The 22,018-nt window shown below is 38.5% G+C and overlaps 1 protein-coding gene across 4 annotated transcripts in view; it reads right to left on the bottom strand.

The window, feature by feature from the left end:
* Window positions 1-22,018, bottom strand: part of mtor (mechanistic target of rapamycin kinase) — a 342,240-nt gene that overhangs the window by 124,791 nt on the left and 195,431 nt on the right. For 3 of the 4 annotated variants that reach the window (XM_059951708.1, XM_059951709.1, XM_059951711.1), the window contains 2 exons: window positions 7,153-7,242; window positions 905-980 (listed from right to left, as the gene is read on the bottom strand). In XM_059951708.1, coding sequence (XP_059807691.1) covers window positions 905-980; window positions 7,153-7,242 — 166 coding nt within the window. The remainder of the gene's footprint in view (window positions 1-904; window positions 981-7,152; window positions 7,243-22,018) is intronic. The other variant, XM_059951712.1, reaches the window with a different exon arrangement.

A 22,018-nucleotide genomic window follows, 5' to 3' on the forward strand; every position in this document is an offset into this window, starting at 1 on the left:
AATATTATCAACATTCTTTAAACAAAAACAAAACGTTGGAAATACTCAGCAGGTTATACAGCATCTGCAGACAAACATTTCAAACCAATGAAGTTTAACCTCCAGTTCACTAGCATCTGTAGTCATTGGTTTCAATGACTAAAATGACTCTTAACTTCAGAAGCTACACTGTAACTTCCATCAATCTGCTACAGCAAACAGCTGAAAACAACATCCTCTTATTAAGAGTGAGGAAAAGCACAGCTTCAAGGTGTCTTAAACTTCTGACAATGCTGCCATACATTAAGCCTTTCAGTCGGGCTTTGAAGTTTAAGGAAACTCTGATCAACACAGTAGACAAAGTAAAAATGCTGAAGAAAGCACAGTAAATTTAAATCAAGAGTAAATGAATTTAAAAACTATTTTCAAATGAAAAATACACCAACATTGCTTGGCATTGTCAATGAAATACAGTTAGAACTGAGCTTCAACATTAAATAAGGAGCTTTGGCAACAGCAGTGGAGACTGAATACCAGCAACTCCATTTATGCAGTGCCAAAAATCTATGACTCATATTTTCCCACCCAAGAACTCTGGCATGTTGTAAATGTGTCAACACAGATCAGTGAATACTATATACAAATGTGGTCCGTGCATTGAACAGCACATTATAAAAGGAATTCACATGTCAAATTGTGAAGTATTAATAAAGTTTATCACTAATTTCTTGAAGATGATGAAATCTTAGACTTGAAAGGTCGTGCTTTGAAAACTTGTATTTGTAATTCCCCAATTCTGAGTTTTGGAGTGGTTATTTGGCAAATGAAAACTTGGACTTTCTCACAGGAAGACTTTTTTTAAAAAAAAGATTCATAAAATGTATCTTTAACATACTTGCAACAACAAGATACTGAGAATGCTTACCAATTCTCCATAGTGTTTCATTGCATATTCCAGGACCCCAGCGGCTGCCTCAGGTTGCTGCAGTTTGTTATTTATGCTGTCAATGAAATAAAAAAATTTAGTACAATTTCCATAAAGCATTAGAAAAAGTACACCACACTAAAATATCTTCAGGATGTCCCAAACTGCTCCACATCTAAAGGATTAATTCTGAAGTGTAATTACTGTTACTAAAGAGTACATTTGGAAGCCTGGATTTCAGTAATGTGATGCAGAATAGTCAAGAGCGCCCAGTCAAGTAGTGAATCTCATTTGTCACTATTCAGAGACAAGAATTTAAGAGATTAGAGGGAGAAAAAGTAAAAAAAAAAGTTTAAATATGTCAGGCAAAATTAACTTCAGAAAGAACACGTGAGAGACAGAAGTGCAAATACAATATTTAACTAGTTTAGATTTAATAATGTTAATCGTGCACCAAGATCCATCGATGTCTATGTATCCCATTAACCTTTGTTACAGTTGTGAATATGCATATAATCACTTCAAAACCATATACATTACGCTTCACAATTGTGCCTCCATTGAGTTGATAAGGATATCCTGTTAAGGAAATCAGCAGAATTTTACTGAATTTGAAGTAGCATTTTGTCACAATTTAATGCAAGAACCCTCAAAAAACACAAGATTTGGAAGTTCTGGTGCTCATATTGTCTAATGCAATGGCAATCAGCTTACAAAAAGGATGTCATTTCGCATTGTGACAAAAGACATGCCTTGTCTGGTTATAGTTAAATACTGCAGAAATTGATGATACAAATAAGTACTTGATACATTGTTGAAAAGTTTTAACAGAAGGAATCAGGTTAACTTTGAACGCCTGATTTGCTCAGCATAATCCGTAACAGACAATTACCAAGTAAAGTTAGAAATTATAAGAATTTCAAACATGCAACATCAGGTGAAGAGAGTTATTTAAATATCTGAACCCGATCTACAAGTTGAATAGTGTTACATGACCAGAACATGGTCAAAATGATAAAAGCTTTCACAAGGAAAATAACAGGTGACTAATCAGGCAAGAGACTAAGAATGAGAAGAACTACATATATACAAGATCACTAAAGGACCCACGATATTTGATGTAAACATACAACCCTTTGTTCTTATACGATTCATTTCTACACACTTTGTAAATTGACTGGAGGATATTCTATTTGAAAGCACGGTTCCTCAGGTCACATAGTAAGTTGCAATGGAGGAACAAGTACTTCAGAACCTTTTAGTTATTATAAGATTTGCTATATAGTTTTCTTACCAAAATCTCAGGAAAATGTTATACACACTCAGGTGTTGGGCCTTGGAGCCACCTATCAGTGTGTGATGGATAGACACAATCTATGTTAATACATTTTCAAATGACTGAACATAGTATTTATCTCGGAACACAAGCACTTTCTCTGTCAGCTTCAAACTTCTGTTCTATCTCAAAACTGGTGGGTGGTATTAGGAAATTCATCATTGAGTAGTTCTCATTCTCGAACATGGTTCCAATTCTGTTCATTGAATGCCGACTGCCGATTGAACGAGAGGATAAAACTGGATTTGTTTTCCCTGATCTGAGAAAATTTAGGAGAGTTGTTTATCAACAGTTCACAATACATCTTTACTCCAATTTAACCACATACTTAATATCTCAAATAACCCTCATCTGTTTCAGCTATACAAGTACCAAGTCAGTCAAAACTCCATACCCTTTCCCATGGACCCAAACACTGACTTCTCCTATCCCGATGCTTTCAGCTGTGAAACCCACAAGTCACCTCAAATTCCTCTAAAACATCACTATCACCATGCCTTGCTCATTCCCAGGTCTCAGCACAAACCATACCATTGAAACTTTGAGGTGCCTCTCTTTCTCCAAAAGTGCGGTCAGTTATTATAGCAAAGCATTGTAACCACACCAAAGGTCTACTTAAGAATAGTGTTTAAATCTAAAGGCTACTTATCTTGACTAAGCCATAAATCTCTTTTCCCAACAGTCCAATAAACGCTTTGAGCAAAGTTTTGGACTGTATTGATAGTGCGATAAGATTAAAAATATGAAAGTGGATGTATTCATAAAATTCACAGCTGACACCACTCTTGGTAATTTTCAAAATTCAACTTCTTTCAGGCAATCGCTTTAAAGTCTCTCACTTTTTAGCTCCTGAAAGATGAAAATATTATCCACCTTGGTCATCTTTCTTCAAAAAAGTTTTGTACAGCTGCTCTCATAGCAAACCTGTTTACCAACACTACCTCTCCTTAGTTATATGAAAACAGTTGAACACCATCAGGGCAGTCCTGAAAAAATAACATATCACTAAAGTAACCCATTTCCATCTAATTAGTAACTTTTACATAGAAACATAGAAAACCTACAGCACAATAAAGGCCCTTCGGCCCACAAAATTGTGCCGAACATGTCCCTACCTTAGAAATTACTAGGTATACCTATACCTATATAATTACCTATAGCCCTCTATTTTTCTAAGCGCCATGTACCTATCCAGAAGTCTTTTAAAAGGCCTGTGTCCTCTTGTGGCAACCATTTCAAACCTGGGAAAAAGCCACTGACTATCCACACGATCAATGCCTCTCATCATCTTATACACCTCTTATCCTCCGTCACTCCAAGGAAAAAAGGCCAAGTTCAGTCTTGGTTTCAGAAGGCATGCACCCCAATCCAGGCAACATCCTTGTAAATCTCCTCTGCACCCTTTGAGTGTCCTATGGACTCAGACCCCAAGATCTCTTTAATCCTCCACACTGTCAAGAGTCTTACCATTAATACTATATTCTGCCATCATATTTGACCTACCAAAATGAACCACCTCTCACTTAACTGGATTGAACTCCATCTGCCACTTCTCAGCCCAGTTTTGCATCCTATCAATGTCCCATTGTAACCTCTTACAGCCCTCCACACTATCCACAACACCTCCAACCTTTGTGTCATCAGCAAACTTACTAACCCATCCCTCCACTTCTTCACCCAGGTCATTTATAAAAATCACGAAGAGTAAGGGTCCCAGAACAGATCCCTGAGGCACTCCACTGGTGACCGACCTCCATGCCGAATATGACGTCTACAAACACTCTTTGCCTTCTGTGGACAAGCCAGTTCTGGATCCACAAACCAATGTCCCCTTGGATCCCATGCCTTCTTACTTTCTCAATGAGCCTTGCATGGGGTACCTTAACAAATGCTTTGCTGAAATCAATACACACTATATCTACTGCTCTTCTTTCATCAATGTGTTTAGTCATATCCTCAAAGAATTCAATCAGGCTCTTAAGGCACGACCTGCCCTTGACAAAGCCAGGCTGACTATTCCTAATCATATAATTACCTCTCCAAATGTTCATAAATCTAGCCTCTCAGGGTCTTCTCCATCAACTTACCAATCATTGAGGTAAGACTCACTGGTCTATAATTCCCTGGGCTATCTCTACTCCCTTTCTTGAATAAAGAAACAACATCCGCAGCCCTCCAATCTTCTGGAACCGCTCCCGTCCCCATTTGATGATGCAAAGATCATAACCAGACCCTCAGCAATCTCCTCCTTCGCCTCCCACAGTAGCCTGGGATACATCTCAGCTGGTCTCGGTGACTTATCCAACTAGATGCTTTCCAAAAGCTCCAGCACATCCTCTTTCTTAATATCTATATGCTCAAGCTTTTCAGTCTGCTGCAAGTCATCACTACAATCACCAAGATCCTTTTCCGTAGCGAATACTGAAGCAAAGTGTTCATTAAGTACCTCTGCTATTCCTCTGGTTCCATATACACTTTCCCACTGTCACACTTGTTAGGTCCTATTCTTTCATATCTTATCCTGTTGCTCTCCACATACCTGTACAATACCTTGGGGTTTTCCTTAATCCTTCCCGCCAAGGCCTTTTTATGGCCCTTTCTGGCTCTCCTAATTTCCTTAAGCTCCTTCCTGTTAGCCTTATAATTGTCTAGATCTCTAACATTGCCTAGTTATCTGAACATTTGGAAGCTGTTCTTTTCTTCTTGACTAGATTTATTACAGCCTTTGTACACCACGGTTCCTGTACCTTACCATAACTTCCCTGTCTCATTGGAATGTACCTATGCAGAACTCCACATAAATATACCCTGAACATTTGCCACATTTCTTCCGTACTTTTCCCTGAGAACATCTGTTTCCAATTTAAGCTTCCAATTTCCTGCCTGATGGCCTCATAATTCCCCTTACTCCAATTAAACACTTTTCTAACTTGTCTGTTCCTATCTCTCTCCAATGCTATTGTAAAGGAGATAGAATGATCACTATCTCCAAAACGCTCTCCTACTGAGAGATCTGACACCTGACCACGTTCATTTCCCAATACCAAATCAAGTACAGACTCTTCTCTTGTAGGCTTATCTACATATTGTGTCAAGAAACCTTCCTGAACACACCTAACAAACTCCACCTCATCTAAACCCCTTGCTCTAGGGCGATGCCAATCGATACCCTGCTTCATTTAGCAATGTCATACCTGAAGAGTATTGGTGCTAATTGTTGAACCAAGAGTTAAAGGCATTTCATAAATTACACGCAGGAAAAGAAATGACTTTTCAACTGTATTTACTAAGTTAAAGATTGGAATTTTTACTGGAAAAATACCCCCATGAGCTCGTTTATATTAACTCACACAAAAATACAACTGGGGAAAAATATCATGTTGGAGGATTTCACTCTGATTTCTGTTCACTTGAACCTTAATGTATCAGGTGAAGTCAGATGAACAAATGAGTACTCTTACAAACACTTGGAGGGTCACTAGGAAGGATTATTGGAGCATTCTGCGGCAATTCTTTATCTTTGCTTATGTAATATTGTGTTTTAGCATCATAATCCAAAGGTGAAGTTTTTAATGGGAGAATTGCAAATACCCATCATCACAACATTTTGGTGTCAAATAAAGCTACACTTTCCTGCCATGTATTATTTTTAAATGTACACACAGGGACCTGAAAATTGCAAGTAACTTCCAGAACAGTTGGATTTGATGAAGTGATTAAAATATGGGTCATTCAACCACTAATTACCAGTTTAAGCATTAATTGGCTATATTATTCCTCTAGCAACCAAATGTGAAGTACTGTTATTATTTGTTATTTTAGTGTTTACATATTGATTTAAGATTTTTGCTGTTACGAATGTCTGGACATGGTATGGACATGGACTGTGTCAGTTAAAGTCATTCATATTCTAGCCGTTTGCAGATGGTAAGAGGATAGGTGGAGGGGTAGGTAATGTTGAGGAAGTAGGGAGACTCCAGAAGGACTCTTATTAGGAGAATGGACAAAGAAGTGGCAAATGGAATATAGTATTGGGAAGTGTATGGTCATGCATTTTAGTAGAAGAAATAAAAGCACTGACTGAATTCAAATTTCAGAGGTGCAAAGGGACTTGAGAGTTTTCGGGCAGGATTCCTTATAGGTTAATTTGAAGGTTGAGTCGATGAAGAAGGCAAATGCAATGTTAGCATTCATTTTGAGCAGACTAGAATATAAAAACAAGGATGTAATGTTGAGGCTTTATAAAACACCGGTGAGGCCTAAATGGGACTATTGTGAATAGTTTTGAGTCCCCTTATCTAAGGACAGATGCCCATTTAGAATCGACATTAGGAAGAATTTCCTTAGCCAGAAAGTGGTGACTCTGTGGAACACATTGCCACAGGCAGCTGTGGAGGCCAAGTCATTAGGTATAACTAAGGCAGAAGTTGATAGATTCTTGATTAGTCAGAGCATGAAGGGAAATGAGGAGAGGAAAGGGGATTGGGGCTGAGAGAGAAATGGATCAGCCATGATGAAATGATGGAGCAGACTAAATGGGCCAAATGGCCTACTTGTGCTCCTATATCTTTTGGTCAGTTTGATTTTGAATAGCTGCAGTGGATACTATATGTGCAGAGTAATGCTGCCTAAAAATAATCTTAACATATGTCAATATGGCAGCATTATCACTAGGGCTTCAATTGTTGAAAGAATAGGACTTATGCCATTTTTTGATTGAAAGTTAACTCAGGGTGGGAAAATTATCAAATCCAGAACCAAAATAAAAATCATGTTTGAAGACAATTATAAATGGCTTGAATTTTCCTCTCAAGCATGAACTGCTTGAGGAAATTACTTATCACCCTTCAGCATCAAGAGTTCTGGAGTTAATGCACTGAACATTTAAAACGAAAATGGAGGCTTCACCTACAGTTTTGCTGATGTGTACATCTGGATTCCACCTGACCACAGCTGTCGTCTCCAAGTCCCTCCAGATGGAAAAAGATATGAAAATGTGTCACTAAAAAACCACAACAAAACATTTGCTTGTCAACTTCTTGGATTGTTCTGATCAACCACATATTTTACTTAAACTTAAGATTCAGAGAAGCATTATCGAAAACAATCAAGCTGATTTTCAAGAAATCCATCAAATATGTCCATGAGGAAGAAAAAAATTGACTTACTAACGTTAGATCTGTGCGAACTTGAAAGCATTATAATTCAACTATCGAACTTTAAGGCGAATAGGAGGACTTTGGAAAATAACCCAAGTATTTAATTGCATAATTAGAACCAATATGCATTGGCCGAGTTCAAGTAAACAGAAAAATAATGTGGACAAATGCAAAAATAAAACAACTAATGAAATTTAAAAATCATTTTATTCCAGATGTATCGTGTTTCAGTTATCAAAACCACAATTAAATGTTACAATTATTAAAGCCACATATTTTTTTGTTTCCTGTTGTTTAACCTGAAGAACAAGAATGTTGGTTTTAAAAATTATTTCTCCCCATTGTCATCTTGGAAATGAAATGAGATACAGATATTGAGGCTGTGTGTCTGACTGTGAAACAGAAGTAAAAACTTTGCCATGGTGTCCACACTGGGACATCATTATTTACACCAGCAAATGCAGCATGGTTAAGCTGAAATACAAAAAGCCCAAACCATTATCCAAGTACTTAAAATCGCCATGTGGTGCAGAGTTTACTAATCAAATACCTTCCTTTTATTATGAAACAAGTTGTGATGACTGGAATTCATGGCAGAAAATTAACCATGGTCATTATGTATTGTGTTAATCATTAATGACATTCAGTCAATGAATTTTTAACCAGGGGATTATTTTGTGATTTATTTCCCCACTGAAATATCAGACCAATGGTTTTAATAATATTATCAATCTGGCTGGCTGGAAGAACTAAATTATCGTATATTATTGCAGTATTTGCTTTTTGTTTGTGTGAAAGTAACTTAGCAATCCAAGGTTCTCTACTCCACAGAGTTTATTTCATCCAGCAGACTGTTTTAAATAACTTCTTATAATAGGTCAATCACAATTGTGATACAATACCAAGTTATGTTCACAAAAAATTAGAATTCTAACCCTATTACTCAGAACAAATACTAAGATTTGCTTTAAATTCTAAATGAATTAAGAAACAGATAAAAGTCACCACGTTTCACAAAGAAGTCACAATGTAGAAAGGAAGACCGACACCAGACAGACTGAAATTAGTGAAGTACTGATTGCCATCGAGGAGTATCTTTGACGCTTCTTTCCTTCATGATTGTAGTGTATTATTTTTGCGCTTACACAGATTAAACAAGAAAATCTCTTTAAGATATTTAGAGGAATTTAATACAGCACTGTGTTGTTTTATGAAATTAGTTGGGATATATAATCCAACAATGCACAAAAGCTTGCAGACATGGTCAAGAAGTTCAGTCGATATGGAGGCCAAACATCAGAATGGGCAAAAAATGAGATCCAAGTGACTTTGACGATGGAATGATTGTTGGTGCCAGATGGGGTGGTTTGAGTATACTGTGGATACCCTGGGATTTTCATGCATAACGGGCTCGAGAGTCTAGAGTTTATAGATAATGGCATGAGAAACATAATACATCCAGTGAGCGGCAGTTCTGTGGTTGAAAGCATCTTGTTAATGAGAGAGGTCAGAGGAGAATGGCCAGACTGGTCCAAGCTGAAAGGATGGTCTCAGTAATTCAAATAACCACACATTACAACAGTGGGGATCAAAAGAGCACCTCTGAATGCACAACACATCACACTTTGAAGTGGATGGGCTACCACAGCAGAAGACCACACCAGCCTCCACTCCTGTACCTAATAAAGTGTTCACTGAGTGCAAGTTTACAAGTCCTCAGACCAAAGAGACTGAGTTGTTTGGGGGGGGGGGGGGGAACAGATGTGATTGCCCACCTATTCAACACATTGAAATTACGTCCAAATCTTACGTTCCCACAATAGTTCGCTTTTTCCTCCACATCCTGTGTTTATTTCTCCCACATAAATTCTGTACTAGTAATTTTTTATCCGTATCTTGGTTTTGTAAATTTCACAAGAGTAAATTTCTGTTATCCAAACAGCTGTAATGCAGGGGTTGCCTAAAATAACTTTAACATGATCTAATTGTTAAAACAACAATAAGCAATAAACTTTATGAGATTAAAAACTGCAAGTCTGGTCAGAAGGTTGGTGAGAACAAACTAGCTCTTGTCTTTCACTAGTAATGATCAATGTTTTATCCATGTTCCAAAGAGGAAACCAGATGTCTGTGTTGCTCCCCTGGCTTTATCAACTATAGACTGGCTGTAGACTGAGATCACTGCACAGCATGCCACAACACAGCTCCACAGCATTCTGACAATTTACTCTATGCTCCATATTCATTCGCAATTCGACTGCAATGATTTTCTATCAAAGTTAGAAACTCTCTTTCTTTAAATTGTGGTAAGATGTGCTAGTGTTGTACGTTTCAAAAGAAGCCATAGATTTAGCTCATTCAGCAAAAGATCATGGAAAAGGCTACAGTAGGGTTTGAATTGAATTGAATTTATTGAGAGAGTTGTATACTAATCTGTACTAAAACTCCAATGATTTATTTGCTCAAGTGGAGGATACAGAATACAGAACATAAAGAGGCCCTTCAGCTCATGATGCTGTACTGAACTAATTATGCTATTAATACCTGATCCTTTGTGCTGAACGTGGTTCATATTCCCTCTCATGTTCTGCATATTCATGTGCTTAAGAGCCTCACAAAACCCTCCTGTGCTGCCACTACCACCCCAGCAGCCTATGCCAGGTACCCATCATTCGGTGTTAAAAAAAAGTGCATCCTGAATTTTTCCTTTCAACATATCCTCTCTAATCTTGAATGCATACCATATGTCTATGACATCTCCACTGCTTCAGAAGAAGTCTGTCCAAACTCTCTGTATTGACAATGCCCTTTAATCCAAGAAGCATCTTTTCTATACTCTCCAAAAAGACTCCATATCGTTCCTATAATGGGGTGACCAGAAATGAATGCAATACTCCAGAAATGGCCGAACCACAGATTCATGCATAAAGCGACAACATAACTTCTCAACTCTTGAATTCAATTCATTTTCTTAACTAATAAAGACAAAGATGCTATATACCTTCCCCACCACCCCATCAAACAGAACGGCTGCTCTCAAGGAGCACTGGACCATATAAATAACAAATTATTAACGTTAAATAATTGAAATAACCAAGTTGTGATGGGAATGTTGACCTGAAATTCAGAAATTTAAAGCAGAGAGAAAAGAAACAAAGTGAAAGAGATACATCCACTAACATTTGTTAAGTTTAAAAAAATGCCAGTTATTCTAAACCGCTCATTTGATGTTAAGATACAACAGCTACAACATGCTACGTGGATGATGAGATGATGCTCCTCTGGTGTTAAACTACAAATCATCAGAACAGCACAGGAGATAAAGACAGAAGTCAGAATGAGATGGAGAATTAAAGTGAACAGTGACTGGAAGTTCAGATTTACTGAGCCTAATGGAAGTAACTTGGCAAGCACCAAATCTGCATTAATTTCTCTGAAGAAGGGAAGGCAACATTCTGAGAACTGAATGAGATTTAACAAATTGACGGATATTTGTTCAATCCAGTTTCCAACTGCCTGTCACTTTAATTCTGTCTTTGACAAAGGTACTTTCCCATTAATCCCGATGTCAGCAAGTGAAATAGCATCTTATTTTTTCTGGGTACATAGCAGCCAGTGGAAATGGACAGTGAATTTGACAATTTCCTGTTTCCAGCCCTTTAGATGCTTTCTCTCCTGAGATTTTACTGGATATTTTATTTCAATTTATCCATTTGCCTCTCTTCCCTTCGATCTCTAATTGTTAGTATATAAAGCAATGGTTATCATGACAACTTTGATCTGCTTTCTATCCTAAGCATTCCCTGTTCTCACCATCCCACTCCATTTAGACAAGTTATATTGACCCAAAATATTCATTCTGTTTTTGACTAATTCAAATGTTCCAGTATTTATACTTTCTCAGTTGAACATACAATAAAAGAGCAGAATTAGGCTATTTGGCCTATCCAGTCTGCTCTACCATCCAGTCATAAGTTACTGCCTGTTGCATCGCTTATGTTTAGTGCAGCAATGAAGGTCCTCCATCTCTGTCTGTCCTTGGCAATCTTCTCTATTGTGCCCCAAGTGTGGTTCAGGGTCCTTATTTCCACCTCCACGGTATGGTGCCAAGTTGCCTTTGGTCTCCTGCATTTCCTCTGCCCTTCAGGGATCTGATAAAGTGCTGTCTTGATGATGGAGTTGGTCTCTCTTCTCATCGCGTACCCAATCCTTCTCCAATGTTTCCTCATGATGATTGTGGCCATGTCCTCTTGATGATACTGACGGAGTAGGGCACGGTTGGAGATCTTTCTTGGCCAGAAAATAGGGAGGATCTTCCTGAGGCTCATGGTGAGGAATGACGACACCTTAGCAAGATCGTTTTCTGTCATGCGCCAGCATTCTGACCCGTACAGGAGTGTAAACAGAATACAGCTTCAATTATAACTGATTTATTTTCCCTCTTAACTCCATTTCCCTGTCTTTCCCCCACAGTCCTTAGCACCCTTATTGATCAAGAACCCATCAACCTCCTCTTTCAATATACTCAATGACTTGACTCCTATGCCATCAATAAACTCCCAAGACTCATCATGCTTTGGTAAAAGAAATTCCTCATCATCTCTGTTCTTAAGGGACATCCTTCTATTTTGAGGCTGTGCCCTCTGGTCCTAGTCTTGCCCATTACTGTAAACATCCTCTGCATGTCCACTCTACATTTTGTAGGTCTCCTCAGGATCCCACATATTCATCTAAACTCCAGCTTGTACAGGCCCAGAACATTCCAATGCCCATAATACCTTCACCCTTTTATTCCAAAGATCGTTCTCACAGACCTTCTCTGGAACCTCTCCAATATCAGCACATCTTTTCTTAAACGTGGAGCTCAAAACTGCTCACAATACTCCAAATGTGTTTTGATCAATGCCTAACATATCCTTGCTTTTTTAGTCTAACCTTCTTGAAATAAATTCTAATATTGTATTTGCCTTCCTTACTAATAAAACAATCTGCAAGGGTAATCTTGCACTAGGATTCCCAAGTCCCTTAATTTTGATTTCTGAATTTGCTCCCTGTTTAGAAATTAGACTATGGTTTTTATTCCTTCTACCAAATACAAGACCATACCCCTTATACTGTATTCCATCTGCCACTTCTTTGCCCATTCTCATCTGTCTTCAGTCCTTCCACAGTCTCCCTATTTCCTCATTACTACCTTCCCCTCCACCTACTTTTGTATCAGCCTCAGTCAGACTTGGTCATAAAGCTATCAATTCCATCATCCAACCGAATCAAAAGTGCTTACAAATCAGTATACAGGAGGGAAATTGAAAATCTGGCTGAATGGTGCCACAACAAGAATCTCTCACTCAATGTTAACAAAACCAAAGAGCTGATTATTGGCTACAGGAGGAGATAATCAGAGGTCCAGGAGTAAGTCCTCTTCAGGGGATTAGTGGCAGAGAGGGTCAGCAACTTTAAATTTCCCAGCGTTATCATTTCGGATCCAACATGCAAGAGAGACTACAAAGAAAGCACATAAGCACCTCTACTTTCTTAGAAGTTTGCAAAGATTCAGCATGTTAGGGGCCAAAAGTTTAGGGGTAACATGAGGGGGAACTTCTTTACTCAGAGAGTGGTAGCCGCGTGGAACGAGCTTCCAGTAGAAGTGGTAGAGGCAGGTTCGATATTGTCATTTAAAAAAAAATGAATAGGTATATGGACAGAAAAGGAATGGACAGTTATGGGCTGAGAACAGGTCAGTGGGACTAGGTGAGAGTAAGCATTCGACACGGACTAGAAGGGCCGAGATGGCCTGTTTCTGTACTGTAATTGTTATATGGTTATCTGTCATCTATGAAATCTATGACAAACTTCTACAGATGTGCGGTAGAAAGTAAACAGACCTGGCAGGGAAACATCGATGTCCTTGAACATAAAAAGCCAACAAGAAGCAGCGGGTACAGCCCAGTCTGTTAGGGGTAAAGCCCTCATTGAGCATATCGACAAGGAGTGCTTTCCTTGAAAAGCAACATTCATCATCAAAGAGCTTAATCATCCAGGCCATGCTCATATCTCGCTGCTGCCATCAGGAAAGGGCTACAGGAGTCACACGAGCCACACAACCAGGTTCAGGAGCTGTTACTGTCCCTCAACCATCAGCTTCTTGAATTCAACTTCACTTACCCCAACGTTGAACTGTTCCCACAACTTATCCTGTGGACTCACTTTCAAGGACTCTTTATCTCATGTTCTTGATATTTATTGTTTATTTATTAATTATCATTATTTTGTTTGTTTTTTTTTGTATTTGCACATTTTGATGTCTTTTGCACATTGGCTATTTCTCCATCTTGTGTGTGTGGCTTTTCATTGATTCTACTGTGTTGCTTTGAATTTACTGTGAATGCCCACAAGGAAAATGAATCTCAGGAGTAGTATATGGTGACATATGTACTTTGATGATAAGTTTATTTTGAACTTTAAAACAGCATTATATATGAGCAAACACTTATTCTGAAATTCAATATATATTTTGGGTATGATACAGAAAGTCCTAATCCAGTTCACAAAACATTCAAAATGAGCTATGTATAAATAAAGGGTATCACATGCAGTAACCCTAACACCCCTCATTCAATGAGCACAAAAAGAGAATTGCGAAGAACACATACCAATTGAACTTAATTTATGATTATCATTCACTATCTTGTATGAGTTTTAGATAAAACCCTAAATATTAAGGTACTGTTGCAGTGATTAGCAAGGTCACTACACTGTCCTATGGTCTGATGCGAGTGCATCAAACCTCAGCATGAACATTCTTTGATGAAGTTCAAACCTAGTGAGCTATAACTCTGATCTCACACACTTCCTCATTTCTAGAAGTCAGCAATTCAATGAACTCAGTACACCTTTCGAGACTGAAGCTGCTTTGAAGTTCCTGAAATGTCTCCAAAGCCACCCTTCTCACTGCATATAGATGAAAGGCTGAAGTAGGTTCAGTGGATGAAAATTCAGGGTCACTATCAGCAGCGTTGGAATGAGGCAGCTTCCACTGATGACAATTAGAGTAATTTAATTTTAAGAGCTGAGTACAAAGTTCAAAGCTTAAAATAAATTTATTATCAAAGTACATACATGTCTACATACAGGCCTGAGATGTATTTTATAGTGGGCATTCACAGTAAGTACAAAAAACACAATAGTTTCAAAGAAAGACTACTCTCAACAAGACAAATCATCAATGTGCAAAAGACAACAAATTGTGCAACTACAGAAAATAATAAATAATAATAATAAATAACAACAAATATAGAACACGAGATGAAGAGTCCTTGAAAGTGAGTCCAGAGATTGTGGGAACTGCTCAGTGATGAGGTGAGTACTTTAAAACATTATATTTTAAATTAAATTGAACACAAGTCACTGCTAATGAATGACACATGGTCTAAAGTTCCAAATTATTATTTGGAAGAAAGAGCAAGACAGTAAAGGCTACGACATAAATGAGGTAGAAGTCATGGTTGCATGGATTTAGGATATTCAAAAGGTCGACTAAATTCAGAAGCATAATTATGGGAATCTTATTTATAACATAATATAACATTATGGATATATGCTATAACATTACATAATTGGAGAAAATGGAAAACAATTGAGTTGTCATTTATTTCTGTAGCTCCTGTAAATTCTACTAATTTTTATACTGTAATCTTATAACCTCATTTGAAAACTAAATTCTGCCATTATCATTGCACTTTTTAAACACTGGAATGGAATAAAACCAACATATCTTGCAGCTCACAGCACAAGTATAAATCTTAATTATTCAGCATATTGTGGTTACAACCTTTTTAAATATCACTCAGACCTATACATTAAAGGATGGAATTAGAAAAAGATATCACGACGTCAGGAAGACAGGTTCTTTGAGATACACTGCAAAGTGAATCACCTTTGTTCTATAAGGGTCCATTTTAGCACCCAAATGTTTAGAACTAGCATCTGTTATAACTGAACAAATTAGACCAAATTAAGCTAAAAGATTCAACAATTCAACCAGTAAAAAATTTCAAATAGACTACTGCAAAAGAATCATTACTTCACCACAAAGGAATTTGAATTGGAGAGTGCATAATATTTTGCTGCCTGGCATTAAAGCATCAGTGAGACACATATACTGTACACGATACTGGCCTCACAATTCAAAATGTTCTTAGCAGATACTGTATAACCAAATCCGTAACCAGCAGCTGTTACAAAAACATACAACAGGATTCCAAGATTCACACCAATGAGTTCAATTTAAAGTGTACCTTGGGAAGTTTTATAAATTAAAAGAATTATATGAAAGATTGTGAAAAATAATAATCCCAATTAATTTTTGATAAGAAATTCTGAATAATTTGATTAAAGGTGGAATTAAAGTTTTAAAGCTGAAGATCATTGTGGGGTAAAGAAGTTATTGAACACACAGCAAGGAGGAATTTTACACCATTCCTCCATACAAAACTGTTTCAGTTCATCAGTATTTCTAGGAGACCGTGCATGAACAGCCCTCTTCAGGTCATGCCAGAGCACCTCAATTGGGTTAAGTTCTGGACTCTGACTTGGCCATTCTAAATCATGAATTTTCTTCTTTTTAAATCATTCTGTTACTACTCTGTTTCGGATCATTGTCTTGTTGTATCAACAAACTTTTATTAGGCTTCAGGTGATGGACCACTACCCCGACGTTCTCCTGTAAAATGTCTAGATACAATTTTGAATTCATTGCTCCCTCAATGACTGCAAGCTGTCCCGGCCCTGAGGCAGCAAAGCACTCCCAAACCGTAATGCTCCTTCCACCATGCTTCACAGTTGTGATGACATTTTGGTGCTGGTGTGCAGTGCCTTTTTCCTCAAAACATAGTGATCTGTATTTCCTCAAAACATTCAACTTTTGTCTCATCTGTCCACAGAACACTGTCCCAGATGTGTTGTGGAACATCCAAGTAGTCTTCTGCAAAATTGAAATGTGCAGCAATTTTTTTTTTGAGAGCAGTGGTGTCCTTCCAAAAACACCATTCTTGTTCAGTTCTTTTCTTATAGTGGACACATGAACAGAGACTTCAGCAAGTTCGAGTGAATTCTGTAGATCTTTTGCTGTTACCCTCGGGTTCTTTTCCACCTCCTTCCGCATTGCAAGTTGTGCTCTTGGTGTGATCTTTGCAAGGTGCCCACTCCTAGGGAGGGTAGCAACAGTACTGACTTTTCTCCATTTGTAGCCAATTTCTCTTACTGTGGATGATGAACACTCAGGTCTTTAGAAATGTTTTTGTAGCCTTTCCAGCTTTATTCATCTCTATAATTCTTCTTCTGAAGTCCTTTGCAAGTTGTTTTGATCGAGGCATGGTGTACATAAACAGATATTTCTTGAGAAGAGCAGGCTCTGCCAGTAACCTGACTTTGTGTGTCTTTTTTATACAACCTCTACCACCCACACCTCCAATTTCATCTCATTGATTGGAACACCCAACTACAAATAACTTCTGCAAAAGGCATTACCCCCAGAGGTTCACATTGTTTTTTTGAACCTCGACTGTGAATGATTAATATATATATATATTTATAACCTGCTGAGCTGTTTCCAGATGTTTGTTTTTTAATTGATAAGCATTTTTTTTTATTGGGAGTCAAGTGAGCACGTAATTTGATCAAGCAGGACTTCATGTTTTAGGGAAGCTCATGTTTTCAGAAGTTGTAGGATGAAACATTAAAGTATAAAGACTTTGGAATACGTGAGACTAGGTGTACCTAACCTGCATCTGTTTGGTTGCGGGTTTAGAGTGGAGATGGATGATGTAGCTAGATTGAAGGTAAGACTATCTTTATAACAAAGACATAATGAGATCAGGAGCTCAGCTCAAATTGGAACTGGCTGGCTGCAGTAGGTGACATCACTGTTACTAACCTCATAGCAATTACCCTGACAGTAATTTCTGTCAAACAAATCGAGCGGCCTTACTGTTTGTTATAAAACAACTCGGGCCGTGTAACTATATGCTGTTTGCTCAGTTTGCTGCAGCTTGCTGAGTAAGTATAAATTGTCTCCACGTGTCCCAGTCTTTTTGTTACAAATTAGGGGTTAACACTATGTCAGCTAGTAAGCTGGAAGCAATTTTATAACAGTAAAACAGGTATTAGTTAATTTTACAGAGAATACAGCTCTCAGCAAACAGAGAATTTCTGAAATGATTGAAAGATCACATAATTGACAATGCAAGGATGTCAGAAAGAATTGGGCATGTTCGTGGAAACACTTGAAAACACGAGCGAGAATCTAGTAATCAAGGCACTGACTGAATGGCAACCAGCACTGGGATGAAGTGTGCTCAGGACTTGGTTGAAATTTAACACAGCAACATTATGGAAAAATTTAGATTTCTAGAAGATACAATATGAAGACAACCTGAAAGCATATGAAAGTAATCAAATCGAGAAGTGATAAAATGCCTGAATGTAGGTTTCAGCAGCAGATGAGCTGCAAAGGCTGGCAAATGGAAAATAATTGTAAAAAGGGGGTCTTTATGGTCTAATGCAAAACTGAGGATCAAATGTGATACCATGGTGGAAACTACCTGGTTCAGTTTCAGATGGTTGTCAGGGAGAAAGATGGAGGTGGTAAGAGATTTTGATAGAGCTAAAGATGATGACATTGGTCTTCCCACTATTACATTGGAGGAAACGTCTGGACTTTGGGAAAATGATCTGGCATTTTAAAGAGAGAAGGAGATCAAATAAAGTGTTGATATCAACATATGGGACAATTTGGGATGATATTGCACAAGCTCAGACTGCAAAAAAGAAAAAGGTCAGAAATAGGCCTTGGAGGGACACTGAAAGCAATGGTGTATCAGAATAAAAGCCATAGCTGTTCATTCTCAGCCATGAGAGGATAAATAAGAATAAAAGTAGGCTAGCATGATTTGGCGAAGTGGCCAACCTTGGGAAGACAGTAGAGGATATGAAAAATTTTGTCCAGGTAAGTAAAATGCAACCAATAGTTTAAGGACTAGGATAGGTCAAGAAAGGATAGATTAACTGTTTTATAACAAAATAGGATGTCAAGAGTTTGATCAGGTGATTCACTACTATGAAGGTGCGAAATAAAACAAGGGGTTAAAATAAGTAACTCCTGGGTAAGTGGTCTGGGAAGACAAATTTCTGATGACTCCACTAAGATGATAATTTTCTGCTTCTCAATTTCTCTTCTGTTCTGACGTCCACTTTTAAAACTGTGCATATATCCATAAAAAGCACACTTTACCTGTTCACACATATTAGACATTCTCAAATAATTAGGTACATAATTTAATTGCCAAAGATCAAACAATGCTTTTCTGTTCAGAATACCCTAGTTAGATTAAGCAAATAGCCATCAAATGTGTGACAATATCAAACATCTGTGTAATCTATTAAACACCAGGCACCAGATTTCTGCAAATGCAGTTTACGTAGTGCAATTATTCAAGACAAGAACAATATAAATTATGTCAAAGAGTACTTTTATAATACAGACCAACACTGGATAATATTTTTGGAGAAGCTACACAGAATATTGAAAAAAAAAACTAAGTAAATGACCTACACAATGTCTTATACTTTACCTAGCATATAAATCTCTACTAAAAGCATTCTGCATTAGTCGCACTTCAGAGCTGCAGTGTTCGTACATCCAACAGTGTTCTACAAGAATGGATATGTGGCCCTATTATTAGAAGCATTATTTACCAAATATATTCAGGTTATAGGAAGAAAAAAAATCAAATGTTTTAAGATTTCATTCAAAAGTTGGGAAAGGGAGATAAAAAGAAACATAGCTGAACAAAAAACAACTAGTTCTCTCTTTTTCTCAGTTGTTAAACATTTCCAGCACTTGCTGCTTCAGTTTCAGGTGGGAATAGTGACAAGAGGTGCTAAAATTAAAGTTATTTGAAATGGTTACTAATGATAAAGGTAATCCACACAAAAAAAAAGTTTTACAAAATTGCACACCATTTGGTACAATTGTAAATGATAATGCTGATAGCCTAATTCTTTTTTACTTAGAAGTGCACAGAACTGGCAGCACATCTATAGATTATACACCAAGAGCAAATTTATTTTAACTTGATGCAGTTAGTCTAAGATTGAAGAGTATTGTTTCTCCATTCTGCTGATAAATGTTGGAAGAGTCTGAATGGCAGCACATTAGCTTGTATTTTCATTTTTAGAAATCTACATGTATGGAAGAAGCATAAAATGCTGCAAGAGTTACTGGACAATGAGGTCAGCGTGGAGGGCCCTTTTCTGTGTTGTATTGCCTGATGACACCATTACAGCACACTGAAGTAGAAATGCAATATGAATTAACGAATGATATTTGTATCGCTTTGGCGGCAATGAAATTAGTAACAGCTGATGATTAATGCAGATGGGGTACAGGCTAACTTAAAACCAACAGGTTTAATGAATGTATTCTTCCTTCTGTCAAAATGGTTGCAGCACCCATCACTAATCTGTCCTTGGCCACAGATAATATTGCTGCTACAGAAAAATAGTGCACTTTTTACATTACTGTGTATAATAATCATACATTTTGCAAGCCGCATGGCTTTATTCTTAGCACTATTTTCTCTAGAGCATTGGAATTGTATGATTATTACTACTGCTACAAAATTATTGTGCAACCAAGGGTTGGACTGAAACCCATGGAAGAAGTAGGAGAAAGAAGTGAGATATTATTTGTTATTTCACTGCATAGAAATGTAATTATCAGCACCACAGAGCCAGAGAAAGGCAAAGACACAACTTGCTAGTATCAAATAGTGCAACAGATTGAATTGTTTATCCATTTCTGTAACCCAGAGGGTATTTAGATGAGTGCAATAAGCAGTTGGCACCATTTGCTTGCCATCAGTGAATCTGCTTTGACTACACAGTTCCAGTCCTTTTGAGGCCAATTTAATGCTACCAACTCTTCAGCTGAGAGGGATTGAAACTAGCCGCTCAAGGTTTAACATATCAACAAAAGCTGGAGCAATTGAGGATCTTCTGATCTGACAGTTCAATTTAACTACAGTATGTGAAGAGATGGAGGGGCCTTGTGAGCAACCAATGTCAATCAATTTCAACTGTGTGCATAAACCAGTCCCAAAAAGGAATAAAGTGGTCAAAAGACAACTGCACTGATGATGATGAACAATCCATGTTCCAAGCCTATACAGGTATCCGTCACCCTCTTTTCCTTCGCTACATCGACGACTACATTGGCGCTGCCTCCTGCATGCATGCTGAGCTCGTCGACTTCATTAACTTTGCCTCCAACTTTCACCCTGCCCTCAAATTTACCTGGTCCATTTCTGACACATCACTCCCCTTTCTTGATCTTTCTGTCTCCATCTCTGGAGACGGCTTATCTACTGATATCTACTATAAGCCTACAGACACCCACAGCTACCTGGACTATTCCTCTTCCCACCCTGTCTCTTGCAAAAATGCTATCCCCTTCTCACAATTCCTCAGTCTCCACCGTATCTGCTCTTAGGATGAGGCTTTTCATTCCAGGATGAAGGAGATGTCTTCCTTTTTTAAACAAAGGGGCTTCCCTTCTTCCACCATCAACTCTGCTCTCAAACGCATCTCTCCCATTTCCCGCACATCTGCCCTCACCCCATCTGCCCGCCACCCCACTTGGGATAGGGTTCCCCTTGTCCTCACCTACCACCCCACCAGCCTCCAGGTCCAATGTATAATTCTCCGTAACTTCTGCCACCTCCAACAGGATCCCACTACCAAGCACATCGTTCCCTCCCCCGCCTTTCTGCTTTCCGCAGGGATCGCTCCCTATGCGACTCCCTTGTCCACTCGTCACCCCATCCCTTCCCACCGATCTCCCTCCTGGCACTTATCCTTAAAAGCAGAACAAGTGCTACAGCTGGCCTTACACCTCCTCCCTCAGCAACATTCAGGGCCCAGACAGTCCTCCCAGGTGAGGCGACACTTCACCTGTGAGTTGGCTGGTGTGGTATACTGTGTCCGGTGCTCCCAGTGTGGCCTTTTATATATTGGTGAGACCCGACGCAGACTGGGAGACCGTTTCACTGAACATCTACGCTCTGTCAGCCAGAGAAAGCAGGATCTCCCAGTGGCCACACATTTTAATTCATCTCATTTCCATTCTGATATGTCTACCCATGGCCTCCTCTACTGTCAAGATGAAGCCATACTCAGGTTGGAGGAACAACACCTTATAGTAACCTCCAACCTGATGGCCTGAACAATGACTTCTCTAACTTCCGTTAATGCCCCTCCTCCCCTTCTTACCCCATTCCTGATATATTTAGTGTTTTTCTCCCCTTTTTTTCCTCTCTCTTTGTGCCCATCACTCTGCCTGTTCTCCATCTCCCTCTGGTGCTCCCCTCCCCCCTTTCTTTCTCCCTAGGCCTCCTGTCCCATGATCCTTTCCCTTCTCCAGCTCTGTATCACTTTTGCCAATCATCTTTCCAGTTCTTAGCTTCATCCCATCCCCTCCGGTCTTCTCCTATCATTTCGCATTTCCCCTCCCCCTCCTCCTTTCAATTCTCTTAGTATCTCTCCTTTCAGTTAGTCCTGACG

This window comes from Hypanus sabinus, chromosome 27, assembly GCF_030144855.1.
Source record: "Hypanus sabinus isolate sHypSab1 chromosome 27, sHypSab1.hap1, whole genome shotgun sequence".
Taxonomy (NCBI): Eukaryota; Metazoa; Chordata; class Chondrichthyes; order Myliobatiformes; family Dasyatidae; genus Hypanus; species Hypanus sabinus.